Source organism: Notechis scutatus, chromosome 2, assembly GCF_049901735.1.
Source record: "Notechis scutatus isolate UNSWTSFEM ecotype Mainland chromosome 2, rNotScu1.2, whole genome shotgun sequence".
Lineage (NCBI taxonomy): Eukaryota > Metazoa > Chordata > Lepidosauria > Squamata > Elapidae > Notechis > Notechis scutatus.
Window position 1 is genome coordinate 267,480,582 of NC_142010.1, and position 21,306 is coordinate 267,501,887.

Sequence of the window (21,306 nt, forward strand, 5' to 3'; positions counted from 1 at the left end):
AAATGACCAGCTGTCTGCAAGGAGTATCAATCCTTCCATTCTCCATCATCCAGTCAGAGCTGAAGAAGCTTCTTGGATGAGGAGTGAAATGTCTTCAAAGAAAAAACAAGAAAGTCCAGTTGCCTCCTGAAAAAAGCACCTTTGGGACAAGCTACGCAACGTTTTCAGTGGATTTAAGGGGTGTCCGTGTTGGTGTTCTTCTACTTATAAGGGCTTCATATGGTCAGTAGGTCTTGTGATGGGAAGGTCACATCAGGTGAGGGGCACGTCAGGTGAGGTCTTGTGGTGGGTCAGGGGTGGGTCACATTAGGTGAGGGTCTTGGCTAGGCTACCCCAGCCCAAGCAGTGACTTGGCTTGGCTTGGCTCATCCGCCTTGCAAGCTTCTGGGGCTTTCCTAGGGAAGACGAGCCACCAGGAGACTTTTGCCCATGGCTCAACCGACAACCACAAGGTGAAGGGTTCCTGGTGCTGCAGAGAGCCCGCTTGCCTGGTTCAATCCAGTCCAACCTTATGGGTCTTTGTGCCACCTTGGAAGCACTGGAGGGCACGGTGGGCTCCCAGCCACCCCAGGAGATGCTAGAGTCTCTGGGCATCATCACCCCAAGCTCTGCTGTGATCCGGTCTGACCGTAATCAAAGCAGTCGATTCCTTTCACCCTCAAGTCACTGGTTTCCCCTCTCAGGTGGATGATGCCTTAAGCTGCTGTTGTGCCTTTCTCTCCAAAATGTTCGTGGTAACCTTTGCCTGCCAAAAGGAGGAGGGCAAGGACGGCATTGATATCCCAACCTATCTGAAGATCAAGAGATGCCTTCAAGATTCCCGGTTTCCAGACTCTTCTAAGTGATCCGGCAACTTCTGCTACCAGCACACCTGCAAGAGCCTGGAGACCAAGGGACCAAGGGACCTCACACCTGCCAGTTCCATGATGTCCTCCTTCCCTTGTGACCTCATCACTCAGCCTTGACACCACTGCCTAGCAACCAGGAAGTAACAGCTACTCCAAGGAAGAAGGAGGAAGCGGGAGAGAGGCTCAGGTGGACCTCAGCCAGATATAGCACTGGGCTGCTCATAGGAATCAGGGTCCTTTCCCTTGAGGTGGGTCACTGGAGGCCTCCTGTCCCTCAGCCAGGAGTAGCGTTCCTTCATCCACCCAGGTTTGGCCACCATATGGTTTGTCTATAATGTTCACAAGCTACCCAACCCAGGTTGGAGCTCTGGTTTGTGGGGAGGGGGGGTAGAAGAGGGGAGGAGCTGAAGGCAGGATCAGAAACGAACCATGGTTTGCCCTGAGAGATACCCTGGAGGCCGGTGGGCTGGTGCTGGCTACGCAAAACAAGTAGAACGTCACAAATCAATAGGAACGAGAAGGACAGCGAAGGGGAGGGGGCCTCTGGCGAGAGGAACTTCTCATGGGACTTCCCACCCCACCCCAGTCAAAATGCTGGTGGCCACTATGGCCGGTGGTGAGTCTGTTTGAGCTGGAGATTGTATCTCCCATTTCATTCCCTGTCTCCTTCCACCCATCCCAAGGTGGTGGTGGAGGTGGAGGTGGAGGAGGAGAAGGTGGTGGTTGTGGAGAAGTTGGAAAATGGGTGGTGTGGAGAAGTGTGGGCCCAGTTTTCCCAGAAGGGTGGAAGGAGGTGCCCCCCCTCAATACTTCCCAAAACTTTTAGGCAGGGCAGGGGCCCAAGGCAGCATCCCTTGGCCTGCTCCGAGGCCTCCCAGGTGCTTCTGGGATGGGCTACCTGGGTGGCCTTCCAGCCCTGAGGAACCTTCTCCTGCACTGCCCTCTGCTGGTGCCAGACAAGAGGCGGCTCTTTTCTTCGCGCTCGCTCTGCCCTGCGGATCATTTGAAAACGGAATCAAAATCGTTTAGGTTGAGGGAGAGTTGAACCTGCAGCTCCCATCGCTCCCCCAAAGAAAAGGAGAAGGGGGGAAAGGAGGGAGGGAGGGAGGGAGGGAAGGAAGGAAGGAAGGAGAAAGGGAGGAAAGGAGGGAGGGAGGGAAGGAAGGAGAAGGGGAAAGGAGGGAGGGAGGGAGAGAAGGAAGGAAGGAGAAGGGGGAAAGGAGGAGGGAGGGAGGGAGGGAAGGAAGGAGAAGGGGGAAATGAGGGAGGGAGGGAAGAAAGGAGAAAGGGAGGAAAGGAGGGAGGGAGGGAGGGAAGGAAGGGAGGAGAAAGGGAGGAAAGGAGGAAGGGAGGGAGGGAAGGAAGGATGGAGAAAGAGAGGGAAGGAGGAAGGAAGGAAGGAAGGAAGGAAGGAAGGAAGGAAGGAAGGAAGGAAGGAAGGAAGGAGTGAGAAAAAGAAGGAAGGAGGGAAGAAGGGAGGAGAAAGGGAGGAAAGGAAGGAGGGAGGGAAGGAAGGAGGGAGGGAGGGAGGGAGGGAGGGAGGAAGGAGGAAAAGGGAGGAAAGGAGGGAGGGAGGGAGGAAAGCAGGAAAAAGGGAGGAAAGGAGGGAGGGAGGAGAGGAGGGAAAAGGAAGGAAAGAAGGAAAGAGGAGAAAAGAAGGAAAGAGGGAGGAAGGGAGGAGAAAGGGAGGAAAGGAGGAGGGATGGAAGGAAGGAAGGAGGGAGGGAAGGAAGGAAGGAAGGGAAGAGAAAAGAAGGAAGGAGGGAGAAGGGGGAAAGGATGGAAGGAAGGAAGGAAGGAAGGAAGGAAGGAGGGAGGGAGGGAGGGAGGGGAGGGAGAAAGGGTGGAAGGAGGGAGGAAGGGAGGGAAGGAAGGGAAGAGGGAGAAAAGAAGGAAGGAGGGAGGGAGGAAAGGGTGGAAGGAAGGAAGGAGGGAGGGAGAAAGGGGTGGAAGGAGGAGGAAAAGAAGGGAAGAAAGGGAAGAGGGAGAAAAGGAAGGAAGGAGGGAGGAAGGAAGGGAAGGAAAGAGTGAGAAAAAGAAGGAAGGAGGGAGGGAGGAAAGGGGTGGAAGGAGGGAAGGAAGGAAGGAAGGAGGGAGGGAGGAAAGCAGGAGAAAGGGGTGGAAGGAGGGAGGGAAGGAAGGGAAGGAAGGGAAGAGGGAGAAAAGGAAGGAAGGAAGGAAAAAGGAAGGAAGGATGGAAGGAAGGAAAGAGTGAGAAAAAGAAGGAAGGAGGGAGGGAGGAAAGGAAGGAAGGAAGGAAAGAGGGAGAAAAGGAAGGAAGGAAGGAAGGAGGAAGGAAGGAAGGAAGGAAGGAAGGAAGGAAGGAAGGGACGGTGACCCACTGTTTCTGATGGAATAAAAGCCCAGAAGAGATTTTGCCTCTGCATAAAACCTGGCTGGAAGCCTCCCAGATTGCGAGAGACTTCAACATTAGGAATTGTGGGGGGGCTGATGGAGCCACCCTTCCACTCCCCACCCCGGGTGCCTGGGCCCGGGTGCAGGCCCTTTCTGGGCCCCTGAGAACCAGGCCCAGCCTCCCCCTGCCCCTTCAGCTGCACGTTCACCCAGCTTCTCTCTCTCCTTCCCAGGTTTCAGCCGCCAAGGCCATGGACAGCAGAGGCTCTGGCTCCCCGGGTCTCCCAAGGTAAGAACCCCCCATGGGGTGGATCCCCAGGACGGAGGGCCCTGGAGGGGGCCGTGGGGGCACAAGGCAGCTGGTCTGGAGCCCAGGCCTGGCATTTGGGGCTCCTTCAGGGCAGCTGCCAAGGGGTGAAGTCCAGGGAAGAGAAGGACCAGGGGAGACAGGTGAGCAGCCTTCCAATAGTTGAGGAGGGGCTGCCCCAGAGAGGAGGAGGAAGGGGGTCAAGCTATTCTCCAAAGCCCCCGAAGGCCAGACAAGGAACAATGGATGGAGACTGGTCAAGGAGAGAGAGATTCAACCTGGAAATAAGGAGGAACTTTCTGACAGTGAGAACATTCAGCCAATGGACCAGAAGTTGCCTTCGGAAGTTGTGGGGGCTTCATCCCTGGAGGCTTCCAAGAAGAGACCGGACGGCCTAGAAGGGGAATGAGCCGGCTCCCTGCAGGTTGGGCAGCCATCGGGGAAAGAGGGGATATGTTTGTTCTTCAAAAGTTTCTTTTCTGGGCTCTTCCTCATTTGGGCTTGGGCAGCCTCTACGCTTGAATGAACTATAGGGAGTCCTCAACTTACAACGGATCATTTAGTGGCCACTCAAAGTTAAAACGGCACTGAAAAAAAGTTGTCAACTCCAAAATATTCCTCTGGTCTTTTAAAGTTGCCATCAGAAAGGGAGTGGGGGGGGGAAGCAGTGCATTCCTTAGATGCTCTCATAGATAAATTGCTAGGCGGCCGAAGCTTCTGGCGCACAACATTATTACTGGAGAGGATGATTGATGACTCTTGGCTATGGAGGTGTCCCATTGGAGAAGATACATCCAGGGGGTGGGGGAAGACCAGGGTGAAGGGGGAATGAACGATGTGTCTCAGAGTCAGCTGCACCCAGGTAACATCGGCATGTTCACCCTAATAAATCTTTTTTTTAAACTCTGAGAGATGCAGCTAGAGGCTCGTGATTTGAATGAGGGACTCTATGACACACCGTTCATTTCCCCCTTGACCCTGGTCTCCCCCCCCCCCCCCCCCTGGATGTATCTTCTCCAATGGGACACATCCATAGCCAAGAATCATCAATCATGCTCTCCAGTGATAATCTTGTGTGCCAGAAGCTTCGGCCACCTAGCCATTATCTGAGGCATTTAAGGAATGCACTGCTTTCTGCTGTCAACTCTAAAAGACCAGAGAAATATTTTGGAGTTGACAAAAGCGACTTATAACCATTTCTCCCACTTATGACCATTGCAGCATCCCCACAGGGTCACCTGATCAAAATTCAGCCGCTTGGCAACTGACTCGTATTTATAACAGTTGTGGCATCCCAGGGTTAGGTGATCAACTTTTGTGATCGTCTGGCAAGCGAAGTCCTTGGGGGAAAAGCCCAATTTCACTTAACAGCTCTAACTTGACCGCTGCAGTGATCCACTTAACAACTGTGGCTGGAAAGGTTGTAAAACAGGGCAAAATTCCCTGTACACCTTTCTCACTTAGCAACGGAAGTTTTGGATTCCATTGTGGCCGTAAGTCAAGGACTACCTGTAATGAATCAATCAATCAGTCAAACAGGGAATCTCTTCTAATGTCAATCTCCTCCCACAGGGTGGGTGGTCTGCTCTTGGGGAGCTGTATCCCCAGCCCCCCAACTCTTATCTCCCCCCCCCCAAGCCCTCGGAGCCACCAGTCTCACTCTCCCCACATCTCTCCCACCCACCCCCCAGCAGAGCCTCGATGTTCCATGAGTGACCACATCAACTATGGCGATGAGGAACTGGATGAGGAGACCATGTAAGTGCCTCCCCTCGCACGAGGGGCTCTCGGCTGCAGGGGTGAAGGCAGGACCGCCCCAGAGGTCAGCTAAGGTGGGATGGGCTCTCCAAGGCCAGCCGGCGGTGGGTGAGTCTCGAGGCCACTGCAAACATGGATTCCCGTGAGATCTCTTTGGAGGCATGGTGACCGTCATCTGGCCCCCTTCTTCCTTGAACAGCAAGCAAAGTGTTTTCTCCCAGGTCTCCTCTTTGCAGATGCTCCATCATCCAGGTCCTGGTTGTCCCAAGGACGTTTGTTTTTTTGTTTTTTTTTTGTTTTGTTTTTGGGGTTTGTTTTTTTTTTTTTTTTTTTTTGTTTTTTTTTTTTTTTTTTTTTTGTTTTTTTTTTTTTTTTTTGTTTTTTTTTTTTTTTTTTTTTTTTTTTTTTTTTTTTTTTGTCTTTTTTTTATTTTTTTTTTTTTTTATTTTTTTTTTTTTTATTTTTTTTTTTTTTTTTTTTTTTTTTTTTTTTTTTTTTTCTATAAATTTTGCTTAATTCCCGGGGTTTGTTTTTTTTTTTTTTTTTTATTTTTTTTTTTTTTTTTAAAATTATTTTTTATTTTTTTTAATATATTTATTTTTTTTTTTTTTTTTTTTTATTATTATTTTTTTTATTTTATTGGTTAAAAGGCCAACGTGGTGGTCCTTGAGAAAGTGTTTTGCTTCTCTTCAGAACTGAAGAAGCTTCTTGAGTGAAAAGCAAAACATCTTCAAAGGTCGTTGAGGCCACCTGGAGGTTCATCTGTGTCCTCAGGATCACCTGAGTGGTGCAAATGGGTGTGGAGCCGCCTTGGCTGCAGGATGTTTTTCTGCCCTGTGTCCCCTTCCCTGTTGAAGACAGGTAGAGGCTGTTGCACCACTCAGGTGACCCTGAGGACACAGAGAAACCTCCAAGTGGCCTCAATGACTCTCTTAAAAAATGCAAATGACTGGCTGCCTGCAAGGAGTATCAATCCTTCCCTTCCCCACCATCCAGTCAGAGTTGAAGAAGCTTCTTGGATGAGAAGCAAAACGTCTTCCAAAGAAAAATCAGAAAGTCCAATTGCCTCTTAAGAAAAAAGCACCTGTGGGACACCTGTGACCTGGAGGATGGCTGAGAATCTCCCTAGACTGCCTCCCTGTGCCCCAGGGGAGGGGTGTGTCCGGCAGGTGCTCAGAGAAGACCCAGGTTGGAACAGAGTCAGGGGTCAGTGGGACAGAAGGAGAGGAGGGCCTTTCTACCCAGCCGCTCTGGGCCTTCCCTGGGCTGCCTTCGGCCCTTGCAGGACTTTCTCCTGGTGTCCCAATTGCAGGAACTTCATTTCCGCTTTGTACGCCGCCTTGGGGCCCCTTCTGCCCGAAGTCACCAAGCTCCAGGGCCACCAGGACCCTCCGGCCCACCTGATGGTTGACATGAAGACCAAGCTGAGGGAGTTGGGCTCAAGTGTCTCGGATGCCCGGAAGCGGCTGCTGAAGTACAACATCTACCTGGTGAGTGGGGGCAGGGCACGGGGGGGCGGCCCTTCAGCCTTCCCACCTTGGCCAACCACGCCCCAGCGAAGGGCAGGATGGCGTCTGCCAGGCCGGGCCGGAAGGCTGAGGGAGCCGGTGTGGTGGCAAGAATCAAGGCTGGCAGGACATGGGAACCGAGGCGAGGTGGGGGCAAGGTCGTCGCACCCCTAATTCTATCCCAGGTCCCAATTCAGGTAGCCCTTGACTTACGACCACAACTGAACTCAGTTACTGTTGCTAAGTGGAACATTTGTTAAGGGAGTTTTGTCCCATTTTGCGACCTTTCTTGCCACAGTTGTTAATTGTATCACTGCAATTATTAAGTTAGTGGAGCAGTACGTTACAGTGGTGGGATTCCAACTTTTTTTACTACTGGCTCTGTGGGCGTGGCTTGGTGGGCGTGGCAGGGGAAGGGTAAACTGCAAAATCCCCATTCCTCCCCACCCCACTAACCTGCTTTCCAGCTCCGTTCTCCTGGGCAGGGCAACCAAAGGAGACCCAGCCGATCAACTGGGACTCGATGGGAGGCAGAGAAGAGATGAGATTGGCGGGGCCAGTCAGAGGCAGGATTGGCCGGTTCTCTGAACGACTCAAAATTTCCGCTACCGGTTCTCCAGAACCGGCTGAATCCTTCCTCTGGTACATGGCCTAGAGGTGCAGCTCTTGCCTCACAATCAGGAGGCTGTGAGTTGGATCCTAGGTAGAGGCAGGTATTTCTCTCTCTGGGCGTGCATCTGAGAATGCATCTGCTGAACGAAACTCCGCATTGGTGACAGGAAGGGCATCCGGCCAGTAAACACCCTGCTAGCTCCCATTCAGTTGCCCTGACTGTACCCCGCAAGGGATTATGGGGTTCTTAAAAGAAGTTGATGAATTGTTAAGTTATTAACACAGTTGTTAAGTGAATCTGGCTTCCCCATTGACTTTGATTGCCAGAAGGTCACAAAAGGGGATCACGTGACCCCTGGGACACTGCAACCATCATAAAGGCGAGTCAGTTGCCAAACCTCTGAATTTTGATCGCGTGACAGCGGGGACACTTGCAATGGTTGTGTGGAAAATGGTCATAGGTCACTTTGTTCAGGGCCATTGCAACTCTGAACTAAATGAACTGTTGTAAGTCAAGAACTACCTGTAGTTGCTCCTCCACTGCTGCCGCTGGCTCAGCCTGGTCCTGAAAGGAGGCCGGGGGTCTCTTTGGTCAAGAGGGAGCCCCCCCCCCCCCACCAAGGTTACTAAGCCCCTTCTATCTCCTTCCGTAGAAGAAGAAGTTGGCCAAAGCCATGCAGGAGAGGAAGGCCCTTCGGGAGCAGCAGCTGAGGCAACAAGGAGTCAGCGAGCAGGTAGGGCCCCCCCCTGCAGGTTGGGCCCTCCAGAGCCCTTCTCACCCTCGTCCTGCAAGGGCGGATTCCCCCTGCCCAGCGTCCACTCCTTCCCTCATGTCCTCCTCCTTCCCTCTCCAGCTCAGCACAGCTCAGTCACCAAGTATGGCCAGGGCCGAGGTGGCTTCGGGGAAGTCCAGGCTGGGCACCGAGAAGAACATCCTGGTAAGTGGAGGGAGCTCATAAGGGGAGACCCCGGCCTCCTCCCCCAGGGAGACCATCCGTTCCCACTTTGGGCTCTGCTCTTGAGTCCTCCTTGAGCGGCTCAGCGTGAAAGGCCCCCAAGAGGGCAACGGTGGTCGGGAGCAGGAAATTGGGGACCAAGGCTGCTCACATGAGAATAAGAATAAGAATTAAGAATTAAGAATAAGAATAAGAATAAGAATAAGAATAAGAATAAGAATAAGAATAAGAATAAGAATAAGAATAAGAAAAGAATAAGAATAAGAATAAGAATAAGAATAAGAATAAAAAGAATAAGAATAAGAATGAATAAAAAAGAAAAGAATAGAATAGAATAAGAATAAGAATAAGAAAAGAATAAGAATAAGAATAAGAATAGAATAAGAATAAGAAAAGAAAGAATAAGAATAAGAATAAGAATAAGAAAAGAAAGAATAAGAATAAGAATAAGAATAAGAAAAGAAAAGAATAAGAATAAGAATAAGAAAAGAATAAGAATAAGAATAAGAATAAGAATAAGAATAAGAATAAGAATAAGAATAAGAATAAGAAAAGAATAAGAATAAGAAGAATAAGAATAAGAATAAGAAAAAGAATAAGAATAAGAATAAGAATAAGAAAAGAAAAAGAATAAGAATAAGAATAAGAATAAGAATAAGAATAAGAATAAGAATAAGAAAGAATAAGAATAAGAATAAGAATAAGAATAAGAAAAAGAATAAGAAAAAGAATAAGAATAAGAATAAGAATAAGAATAAGAATAATACTTTATTTGCGGTCACAGACCAAAACACAAATACAACAAAAGAAGAACATGGGAAAATTAATCATGAACACATGAGGACAAGCCATGCTAGCTCCCTGTGGGAATCTGGACTGCTTATTTATTTATTTTATTTTATTTTCATTTGATTTGATTTGTCAGTCGCTTACAAGAAATAGAGATAAGAATAAACATAAGAATAAATACAGGAAATAGGCACGAATAATTGGGGACAATAGGACAGGGACGGTAGGCACGATGGTGCGCTTATGTACGCCCCTTGAAGGGTTAAGGCAAATTGGTGGTAGATAAGAGTCAATGGAATTCTAGGAGAGCTGGACTTAGATCTGTTACGGACTCAAGACTGATGACGTGCTTGAGGCCTCCCTCCCTTGGGTCCAGCCAGGTCATCTACAATGATATTCCGTGTGCTGTAAGGAGGGAGTTAGCTGCCGTGCGGTTGGGGGCTAGATGGACAGCTGCCCTCCAAAGCCAGAAGGGAGAAAGGAAAGAAGAGAGCCGGCATTTCAGTAAAGACATCTGCCCAGGTGGCATCTAAGCAGGGGTGTATTTGGGGAGGGGCCTCTCTTTCAGGCAGCTGCTGAGCGAGACTGTCCATCCTTTGCAAACTGCAGCATATCCTGAAACACAGGGATACAAATTCCAGCATCCCTGATATACGGCTGTTTAGCCACCTCCTAAATGCATCCAATAAAGGGGAACACAAATGCAGACATACAGGCACGCACAGAGAGAGCAACACACAGAGACCTACACACACAAAGCAGGGGATTGATTCCTCTTTCTCCATGGGCTCCAATTCTGGTAACATTCAAGGTAGAGTTTGACTTTGCGTTCTTTTATGTCCTGTCCTCTGGAACAAGGCAAAACCCGCCCTGACCTTATTCCATGCAACGTCACTTTGAACAGGGTTACTGTCAGGCCTGCCCCAATCTGATCCCTTAAAAAAGAAAGACCCTCGACTCCGTCTGGTTGAAGTGGTAGGTTCTTTCCCTAAAAGATGTTCGTTGCAGTCGAGTCAGGCTAGAACTAAATTTCCTGGGCTCAAAAGATACAGAAAGTTTCCCCGCATCCCAGCCTGTCTGTCTTCAGCTGATAGGAGTCCACCGAGGGGTTTTGAGGACCCTGAGATGTTTAGGGTAATTCACATCCTTTCTCGGGGAGCACGTTGGCCTTGGGTGCTGGCCCAAACCGCTTCCAAACTCTCCTGCTCTTCACCAAGTTGTCATTCTCTCCTCCCAATTTCCCATCACGTACACAAACAGGTTGGTCGCCCGTTTGTTTCCCCTCCCCGTGTCCCCCTTCTTCTCCCAGCCTTTGATGGCAGGATGCCAGCAAGGCGCCAAGACGAAGGTGGCAGAGCGGAGAGTTGTCATGCCCCTCTAGGGTCGTCCTTCATGCAGCTTAGTTCCTGTTCCATTTCCACCTTTCTCTGAACCTGTTTGAATTTTCCCTCCTGTCCTTCATGCCCAGAAAAAGACATGGAACTCAAGACGGGGTCTGAGCAAATGCGGGAGAAGTCAGTGGAGCAATTCCTTCCCACAGTGTCGATATGACAGTGTATCTTTGTAGATGCAGCCTAGAATTACATTGGGCTTCTTTGCTGTGGCATCGCCCGGCTGGCTCTTGTTCCATTTAACAACCGCTATTATTCTGAGAACTGTTAAAAGCTACCAAGCCTGACAGTTCTGTCCCAACTATGTATTTCATTTCTGTGTCCCTAAGTGCCTAATTTGCATTTATACAATTTCATTTTATTATGCTCAGCCTGTTTCTCTATCAATATGGTTTTGATTCTGTTTAATTTAATTTCTCTTTTTCTGGCACATGAACTCACTCCGTCTTGTATCTGGCAAATTAATATTCCTTCTTTGCACTTCATTATTCAAGCCATAAAAAACAGAATTACTAAAGGGAAGGGGCCGATCCCCGGGAAACCCCCTTGATGGATCTCTGCCGTTTGACGGAGGGCCCACTAACAAACCGCGCATTCTCTCGGCAAGCTATTCGGGCCAGCTGTGTTTTCATTTAGCTGTCATGTCATCCAGCCCAACACTTACCTTGCTTTGCAAATCAGAAGCACTTTATCAAAAGCTCTACTTTAAGCCAAGATACAGCATAAAGGCAGCTTTCCCATGATGTATGAAGAGAGTTAATCAAAAGCGAGACAAGCCTGCAAATTTGTTCTGAGGGTTATCCAGCAATTACCATATTGTCTTCAAGGGCTGAGTGACCTTTTTATGATCTGCTCTCCATCCTTCCTGGGAATTGATGCCAGAAATCTGTGCTGGATCTTTCCTTTTCTTTCTTTTGGAGAGAGAGAGGTGACATTTATCTAGAATTTATTGAAGTTAATCAGTAATTGTTTAGCTAGACCAAGAGTTAAGCTTCTTTAGTACTATAGGTGCTCCATCACTGGGGGGTTTCAAGAAGAGGCTGGACAGCCATTTGTCTGAAATGGGATAGGATCTCCTGCCTGAACAGGGGGTTGGGCTAGAAGACCTCCAAGGCCCCTTCCAACTCTGTTATTCCGTATTCTGCTTTCCTTCCTTCTTTCCCTTCCCTTCCCTTCCTTTCCTTTCCTTCCTATCCCCTCCCTCCTCCATCACTGGGGTTTTTCAAGAAGAGGCTGGACAGCCATTTGTCTGAAATGGTGTAGCGTTTACTGCCTGAGCAGGACATTCAGCCAATCAGAATAGAGGTCAAAGGGACTTTAGAGGTCTTCTAGACCAACCCCCTGTTCGAGCAGGAGATCCTATCCCATTTCAGACCAATGTTTTTCATCGGGTCCTGCCCGTTTCTTCCCTGCATTGGCTTCTGTTGCTTGAGGCTTGAGGGGGGTTGTGTCTGCCCCTTCCTCCTGGGTTCTTGGGTCGGGGAAGTCTTCAGCGCATGTTACGTGTCTCTCAATTAAGATCAACAGCCAACCAACCAAGGTTGTCAACAACAATCAACAAAAGCTGAATGTCAAGTCACACACAGGAGAAGATGGACAGTCAGAGGTGGCATTCAGATGGTTCTGACCGGTTCTACAGAACCGGTAGTGGAAATTTTGAGTAGTTTGGAGAACCGGCCAATCCCGCCTCTGACTGGCCCCGCCAATCCCATCTCTTCTCTGCCTCCCATCGAGTCCCAGCTGATCGGCTGGGTCTCCTTTGGTTGCCCTGCACAGGAGAACAGAGCTGGAAAGCAGGTTAGTGGGATGGGGAGGGAATGGGGATTTTGCAGTATATCCTTCCCCTGCCACGCCCACCAAGCCACGCCCACAGAACCGGTAGTAAAACAATTTGAATCCCACCACTGGGACCACTGCATTGTAACCGTTTTGGACAGGCAGTGGGTGGATTTTCATTCACTCATGAACGAGCACCGAGCGCACCGCCTGGTCTTTTATATGGCAGGGCATGCAACGTGGCCAGAGCCACGTTTCCGAGCACAGGAGACCACGGAAACAAAGGCCGCCTTGAGTCATCGCTGTTTCAGCAAGGCAGACAGACGCCCTCGTGGGGAGCCTGGTGCCTGCGACGCTCTTCCTCTAATTAGTATTCGCACCGTGTTTTTTTTAGGAGTGAATTAAGCATGAAGTGCAATTATTCTTTGCAGGCAGCAAATGCAGCCGGGCTCCACGTGAAGCTCCATCTTCCTGTAGAGAGCAGGAGGAAAAAAGAAGTCAAGAAAATGAGGCAGAATTCATGGGCAGACATTCTGTGTAGATTGCCTTTCTGGTTCCCTCCCCCCTCTCCCCTTTGGCTAATTAGCAAAATCCAAGAAAGCTCCGCTCTCGCTTTGGAGCAGGGGTCTCCAACCTTGGCCACTTTCATAAGACTGGCGGACTTTCAACTCCCAGAATTCCCCAGCCAGTAGCCATGGTAATTCTGGGAGCTGAAGTCTGCCCCTCTGAAAGTCACCAAGGTTGAGAAGCCCTGCCTTAGAGGAACCCACGGATGAGTGGTGAACCCACTCCAATAGTGTTGTAACACAGGGGTCTCCAACTTGGGTAACTTTAAGCCTGGAGAACTTCAACCTCAGCTTGGCTGGCTGGGGAATTCTGGGAGTTGAAGTCCTCCAGGCTTAAAGTGGCCAAGGTTGGAGACCCCTGTTGTAATATACACAGACCGCTCACCCCAGCCCTGCTGGAAATTGCCAGTCAGTTCTGACCTGGAGAACTTCTCCTTGTCCACCTTGGGCGGAGATCTCAGAATTTCCTTCTCCAGGCCAGGCTGCCTCCTGGTTCAGCTGCTGCCCTAGAGCCAGTCCTCTTCAGGTTGCTTGGGCACAACAGCCCTGTCCCACCCTGAGGCCGTTCCTCTCCTTGCTGGTCTTCCCTCCAGCAGTTGGGATTCAGGGAAGGGACCATCCGTTGGGGTTCATGCTGGTTGGATGCTGGGACCCCCTTGGGAAACGTCCAGGTCAAGAGAGTTAATTTAGAGGAGATAATTTGCAGGAACTGAGAGTGAGAACGATCCATCAGTTGAGCCTCTTGCCTCCGGGAGTTGGAAACCTCTTGCGGGAGATTTTCAAGGAAAGATTGGACAACCTTTTATCCGAGATTGGGTGAGGACTCCTGTTTTGGTCAGGGGGTTGGACTAGAAGGCCTCCAAGATCCCTTCCAGCCCTAGGATTTTATGAGACAGATACGATGCATATGATAGACAGACAGACAAGATAGAAGGTGGGTGGATGGATGGATGGATGGATGGATGGATGACTCAATGGAACGGCTTGCCTCATGGAGTTGTGGTGCTCCACCCCTTCAAGAAAAGATTGGACAAACCTCTGTCTGGGGAAGGATGAGGACTCCTGCCTTGGTCAGGGCCAGGGGTTGGACTAGAAGACCTCCAAGGTCCCTTCCAGCCCGCTGATTCCCTTCTGGAAACCCCTGAGCTGCACCGCCTTGAGCTCTTTCAGTCAGCTCCAGCTTACGCTTCACAGTGTGAGGCCCACTCGCACATAGAAATAAGGGGTTACTAAACCAAACACTTGAGCTGCTCAGGTAATGCTTGGCTGAACGCCATGGCTTCCCCCCACTTGAGCGAGAGAGGTTGGGCATAACGTGTCACTGTGGAAAGGAGCCGCCAGCAGCCCGTTTGTTCCACTGACTCAAAACCTTCTAAGACATGAAGCCCAGGCACCACAAGGCACAGCCCCAGCCAGCGGAGGGAGAAGGTCCCCTGGGCTGAGGGCTCTGGTCTTCCGCTGGGGTTCAGGGGCTGAAGCTCTGGCCCTTGGAGAGCTAGAAAGGACTTGAGGGCATCAGGCAGAGCTCAATGCCGCCGCCATGCCACTCCAGCAGGCAGGCCTGGCCACAAGCATTCTCCAGAGGTGGTGGGCGCTCCATCACTGGAGGTGTTTAAGACGATATTCAGCAGGCATTTGTCTTGAAAGGGTGGGATGGAATAGGAAAAAGAGAAAAGAGGAACAGAATAGAACAGAACAGATAGAATAGCAATGTGGAATAGAAGGGAAGGGGAAGGGAAGGGAAGGGAAGGGAAGGGAAGGGAAGGAAGAGAAGAGAAGAGAAGAGAAGAGAAGAAGAAGAGAAGAGAAGAGAAGAGAAGAGAAGAAGAGAAGAGAAGAGGAAATAGAACAGAACAGAATAGAAATGTGGAATAGGATAGGATAGGAAAGAATAGAATAGAATAGAATAGAATAGAATAGAATAGAATAGAATAGAATAGAGTAGAGTAGAATAGAATAGAATAGAATAGAATAGAATAGAATAGAATAGAATAGAATAGAATAGAATAGAATAGAATAGAAGAAGAGAAGAGAAGAGAATAAAGGAAGGAAGGAAGGAAAGGGAAAATAGAATAGAAGAATAGAATAGAATAGAATAGAATAGAATAGAATAGAATAGAATAGAATAGAATAGAATAGAAAGCATGGAGTGGAATGGAGTGGAGTGGAGTGGACTGGACTGGACTAGAATAGAATGGAGTGGAGTGGAGTGGGTGGAGTGGAGTGGAGTAGAGTAGAGTAGAGTAGAATAGAATAGAATAGAATAGAATAGAATAGAATAGAATAGAATAGAATAGAATAGAACAGGGAATAAGGAATCGAATAGGATAGGGTAGGAATTGGAAAGGACCCTGGAGGTCTTCTAGTCCAACCCCCTGCTCAAGCAGGAGATCCTTCATAGTCCCATTCTAGACAAAGGATGGTCCCTGCTTACTTAGGTGTAAGAGCTCTTAATCCACCTTTCCAGCTCAGACCCGATTTGGGCAAAGGCAGGTCGTGGTTTACGGCTCACACCTGCTGTCCTCCTCCCTGCTCGGATGTGTTTGAACAACCCGGGTTTGGTCTTGAGAGGTCCGGCTGCAGGCTGCCCAGGTGCCTCTCACCAACTCTTCCTCCCTTTTGGCTCTTCCTCCTAGGAGATCCCATCGGCGGAGCTGGTCAAGATAAAGACGCCGGATAGGGCTCACCGACGGAGCGTAAGGCTGCAGCACCCGGGGCCTCCACTGGGTGGCGCTGGAGGGAGGGTGGGTAAAAGTTGCAAAGATAGTGGCTGAGACCACCGGGGAGGGGGCTTTTTGGCATAGGTTTGAGGGGGTGGCCTGGGGTCCTTCCCTGCCTCGGGTGGCGGTGGGGCTGCTGGGGTCTCTGCCTCTGCTTGAACACTGGAAGTCCTCGCCTTACGACTGCAATTGAGCCCCAAATTTCCACTGTTAAGCAAGACGTGTTAAGTGAGTTGCACCCCATTTTACGACCTTTCTTGCCACGATTGTTAACCACATTGTTGTTAAGTGAATCTGGCTTCCCCAACTGACTTCACCTGTCAGGAGTTGCTGGGAAGGTTGCAAACGGGGATCACGGGATCTCCCGGGAGGCTGCAACTGTCATAAGTACCTGCCAGTTGCCAGGCATCTGAATTTGGATCACGTGACCACGGATAGGATTGGGTGCTCCGATGGTCGTAAATGTGAAGAACAATCCTAAGTCCAGTGCTGTTGTAACTTGGAATGGTCACTAAACGAATGATTGTAAGCCGACGATTACCTTATTATCTTATTGGGGATGAAACATTCCTTTCCTGACTTCTCTCTCTTTCTCTCTCTCTCTCTCTCTCCCCCCCCATTCCATCCACCTTGAGGAATAATGGGCTTTCAGCCCCCTCCCTCTTGCTCTTGAGGTAGAGGCAGATCCCTGGATGGGTTGGGGGGGGGTCAGTGGTGGGATTCAGCCGGTTCACACCGGTTCATTAGAACCGGCACCTAATTTTTTGGTGGAGTTTGGCGAACCGGCTGAATGGCATCCATTTCAACCCCTCCGGCCCGCAGTGCCTTGGCCTGGCCCGGGGGTCCTGCGCATAAGGCAACAGCCCAAGGCCAAAGCATCGGCAGAGCCCTAGAAGGTTGGGGAGGGTCCTGAAGCGAGCAGGTGTCCTGCCTGCAACCCCCATGCTAGCTGCCCCTTCCTGCCCAGGCCTGGCATGCCGCCGCGTTTAAGTGCCGGTAGATTCCGGCCTTCCCTCCAGGGGGCCTGGCCAACTTCTGAAAGAGGGGTGGGCCTGTTTCAACACCTGGCACCCAGGTGCCCTCACTTCTCCCAAGCGTTTCCTTGCCTACCCGACTTCCATCTCCGCGTTGTTTCTCACTGTCATGTGCAGGGAAAGAAAAGTTTGTGTGACGAAAACAAAATTCCGTCAATCAATTCCAACTTCTCGTGAAAAAAAAAAAAGATCCCGTGAAGCTGGAATTGATTGAATTGAACTTTTTTTTTTTTTAGTTCCACAAACTGGTTTCCCTGCCTATGATGGCGAGGAATGCCACAGAGAAACGGGATGGACGTGGAACTCAGGTAGGCAAAGAAAGGCTTGGGGCAAGCGAGGGCATCTGGGCGGCGGTGGGTGGGGCAAGCTCCACCGCATGGCACCGCGACAGAGAAACTGGCAATGGAGCTGCCAGCGCAAGAGAAGGAGGAAGCCGCTTCCCCTCGTTCTTCTCCATGCTCCTCCTCCTCCTCCTCCCCTCGTACCGGCCACTCCGTTTCCCATTTCTCCAGAGCAGCGCAGTGCCGAAGATCCATTTCAATAATGGGGGGGGGGAATTTTAACAACCAGTTCGCCCAGGGTCAGGTTGGCTGTTGTGGGAGGCTCGGCCTGCGTGTGTGGCGGAGCTGGATGGTGGGGACAGGCGACACCTCCCACGAGGGCCAACCTGACCCTGGGCAAACCGGCGGTTAAATTATTTGAATCCCACCACTGGTTGGGGTGTCTTTCCGAGAGGTGGTGGGAGTCGAAACCCCACCCCAACCTGCTCAGTCCCTCTTTTATTTTTCAGGACACAATGGAAGACCGTGCCCGGACGTGCATGACTCCCCAAGGAATCCTGCAGAGAAATGTTTGCAAAGTGGAACATGCTTGTGAGTTCTCCCTGTGGGGCCCACGAGGGTTTACACCAGGGGTCTCCAACCTGGGCCACTTTAAGACTTGCGGACTTCAACTCCCAGAATTCCTCAGCCAGCTTTGCTGGCTGAGGAATTCTGGGAGTTGAAGTCCACAAGTCTTAAAGTGGTCAAGGTTGGCTGAGGAATTCTGGGAGTTGAAGTCCACAAGTCTTAAAGTGGCCACGGTTGGCTGAGGAATTCTGGGAGTTGAAGTCCACAAGTCTTAAAGTGGTCAAGGTTGGCTGAGGAATTCTGGGAGTTGAAGTCCACAAGTCTTAAAGTGGTCAAGGTTGGCTGAGGAATTCTGGGAGTTGAAGTCCACAAGTCTTAAAGTGGCCAAGGTTGGCTGAGGAATTCTGGGAGTTGAAGTCCGCAAGTCTTAAAGTGGCCAAGGTTGGCTGAGGAATTCTGGGAGTTGAAGTCCACAAGTCTTAAAGTGGCCAAGGTTGGCTGAGGAATTCTGGGAGTTGAAGTCCGCAAGTCTTAAAGCGGCAAGGTTGGCTGAGGAATTCTGGGAGTTGAAGCCCACAAGTCTTAAAGCGGCCAAGGTTGTCTGAGGAATTCTGGGAGTTGAAGCCCACAAGTCTTAAAGCGGCCAAGGTTGTCTGAGGAATTCTGGGAGTTGAAGCCCACAAGTCTTAAAGCGGCCAAGGTTGTCTGAGGAATTCTGGGAGTTGAAGCCCACAAGTCTTAAAGTGGCCACGGTTGGCTGAGGAATTCTGGGAGTTGAAGTCCACAAGTCTTAAAGTGGTCAAGGTTGACTGAGGAATTCTGGGAGTTGAAGTCCACAAGTCTTAAAGTGGCCACGGTTGGCTGAGGAATTCTGGGAGTTGAAGTCCACAAGTCTTAAAGTGGCCAAGGTTGGCTGAGGAATTCTGGGAGTTGAAGTCCGCAAGTCTTAAAGCGGCCAAGGTTGGCTGAGGAATTCTGGGAGTTGAAGCCCGCAAGTCTTAAAGCGGCCAAGGTTGTCTGAGGAATTCTGGGAGTTGAAGCCCACAAGTCTTAAAGCGGCCAAGGTTGTCTGAGGAATTCTGGGAGTTGAAGCCCACAAGTCTTAAAGCGGCCAAGGTTGTCTGAGGAATTCTGGGAGTTGAAGCCCACAAGTCTTAAAGTGGCCACGGTTGGCTGAGGAATTCTGGGAGTTGAAGTCCACAAGTCTTAAAGCGGCCAAGGTTGGCTGAGGAATTCTGGGAGTTGAAGCCCACAAGTCTTAAAGCGGCCAAGGTTGGCTGAGGAATTCTGGGAGTTGAAGCCCACAAGTCTTAAAGCGGCCAAGGTTGGCTGAGGAATTCTGGGAGTTGAAGTCCGTAAGTGTTAAAGCGGCCAAGGTTGGCTGAGGAATTCTGGGAGTTGAAGTCCACAAGTCTTAAAGCGGTCAAGGTTGACTGAGGAATTCTGGGAGTTGAAGTCCACAAGTCTTAAAGTGGCCACGGTTGGCTGAGGAATGCTGGGAGTTGAAGTCCACAAGTCTTAAAGTGGCCACGGTTGGCTGAGGAATTCTGGGAGTTGAAGTCCACAAGTCTTAAAGTGGCCACGGTTGGCTGAGGAATTCTGGGAGTTGAAGTCCACAAGTCTTAAAGTGGCCACGGTTGGCTGAGGAATTCTGGGAGTTGAAGTCCACAAGTCTTAAAGTGGCCAAGGTTGGCTGAGGAATTCTGGGAGTTGAAGTCCACAAGTCTTAAAGTGGCCACGGTTGGCTGAGGAATTCTGGGAGTTGAAGTCCACAAGTCTTAAAGTGGCCAAGGCTGGCTGAGGAATTCTGGGAGTTGAAGTCCACAAGTCTTAAAGTGGCCACGGTTGGCTGAGGAATTCTGGGAGTTGAAGTCCACAAGTCTTAAAATGGCCCAGGTTGGAGACCCCTGGTTTACACACACATCCCACTCACAAACACGGTGACATTTGTGATCCCAGAGCAGCACTTCCCAATCTCAGCAACTTTAAGATGGGTGGACGTCAACTCCCAGAATTCCCATGGCAGCTTAGCTAAAGGGGTGGACTTCAAATCCCAGCTTAGCTGGTGGGGGGGAATTCTGGGAGTTGAAGTCCACCCATCTTAAAGTTGCTGAGATTGGGAAATGTGCAGGGGTGGGATTCAAAATTTTTTACTACCAGTTCTGTGGGTGTGGCTTGGCGGGTGTGGCAGGGGAAGGATATACTGCAAAATCCCCCTTCCCTCCCCATCCCACTAGCCTGCTTTCCAGCTCCGTTCTCCTGTGCAGGGCAACCGAAGGAGACCCAGCCGATCAGCTGGGACTCGATGGGAGGCAGAGAAGAGATGGGGTTGGTGGGGCCAGTCAGAGGTGGGATTGGCCGGTTCTACCAAACGACTCAAAATTTCCGCTATCGGATCTCCAGAACTGTTCAGAACCGGCTGAAGACCCACCTCTGGAAACACCGCTCTGGATGTTGAGACATATGGCTGAAAATTATATCTTGGAAAGCACCAGCTTCTTTTAATGGCACACCCCCTGTGGATTTTTCTTGCACAGATTTCTGTGTCGAATTACAGCCCCAGCTCTTAGTCTTTTCCTGGGGGGATCCTTAGAGAGCTGAACAATTCTCCATGACGCAACTGGAGAGTAGAGACCCCCACAATCTGCTTGAGCCAAGTTTATTTGTGCCTTTGTACGCAGGAGGCACAAGCCACCTTTGCGTAGTCCTGGGATAAATGCTGGCCAGTATTGATGTCAAAGGCCAGTCTCACACGGTTTACACTTTCCCCTTACAGTGGGATAATAAAGTGGCCACCAGTACTACCCATATAGCGCCAGTCATAACTGGAGAACTACCTGCATCCAGCATGTTGCTGGTCCTCATTAAAGCCCACAAGTGGGGGTGTTGTGTCTCTTTCTTGGAGGCTGACTCGCTCGTTCTTCTCCGCAGCTTCCCGCCCTCTGGACAGAAGCTCCCTGTGACCACCGAAGGAGAAACATGGTTCCTTTCACCGCCTCTTCTCCGCTCCACTCCCCACCCACCCGCCCACCTCCAGACCCCAAGATGGCTGTGAGACGGCCCAAGGCTGAGCTGTGGCCCTCCCTGCCCAACCCAATAAATCCACTGAGATGAACGTCCTTGGCATCTTCTCTGGGGGCCTTGGGGCTGTATTTGCACTTTTCCAGAGATTCACAGCTGAGTGGCCATTGGCCCAGGGCTTCATGGGGGGATTCAAGAGATCATCAGGATGTCCCTCAAGATGGAGATGCACCCAAGAGACACAATCACAGGCTGCCCAGGTGTGCAAAATGCAGCGCAGTCTCTGTGCCGAGGAGCAGAATGAAGCCAAAAGGGCCAGGAGGGCTTGTCTGGGGCAGGATCCCCTCTGGGTTGAGGACAACGCAGGCAAGACCCTCTTCCTGGACCCCCCACCTGCCTGGGCAGGACCACCCCAAGCAAGGCAGGAGGCAAGAGAGGGGGAGAGAGAAGGAGAGGGGTGGGAGAGAGAAAGAGGGGAGGGGAGGGGAAGGGGGCAAGAGAGAGGAGAGAGAAAGAGAGGGGAGAGAGAGAGGGGGAGAGAGAGAGAAAGAGGGGGAGGGAAGGGAGGGAATGGCCAATGAAGCAAGGTGTGCTCCTCCCTAGATGCTGGGCCCTGAATTTAGAAATTACACTTCAGGGACCCCGGGGTCTCACTTCTATGGCCAGCGAGTGGGCAACTTTGCCTCCTCAGAGGCTTCCAGCCCAATGAGCCCCTTTTGGCCACTTCTCCAGGGGCCGGTGGGCTCTCTCTGGCCACGGTTGTGGTGGCCTCTGCACAGACTGGCTTGGTGCACACAATCAGGTGGCGGGAGAGGGG

The 21,306-nt window shown here is 50.6% G+C and overlaps 1 protein-coding gene across 2 annotated transcripts; it reads left to right on the plus strand.

Moving 5' to 3' along the window:
• The first annotated feature begins 5,202 nt into the window (after positions 1-5,202).
• LOC148132634 (uncharacterized) lies at positions 5,203-20,583 on the plus strand. 2 transcript variants are annotated; one of them, XM_087954110.1, is made up of 7 exons: positions 5,203-5,268; positions 6,581-6,758; positions 8,042-8,122; positions 8,243-8,326; positions 15,503-15,610; positions 17,411-17,492; positions 20,400-20,583. In XM_087954110.1, the coding sequence occupies exons 1-7, from the start codon at positions 5,219-5,221 to the stop codon at positions 20,429-20,431; spliced, it is 615 nt and encodes a 204-aa protein (XP_087810236.1). In that variant the 5' UTR covers positions 5,203-5,218; the 3' UTR covers positions 20,432-20,583. The 2 variants fall into 2 exon arrangements, with proteins under 2 accessions (XP_087810236.1, XP_087810237.1); XM_087954111.1 differs by having other exon boundaries at positions 15,503-15,562.
• Positions 20,584-21,306: the final 723 nt, after the last annotated feature.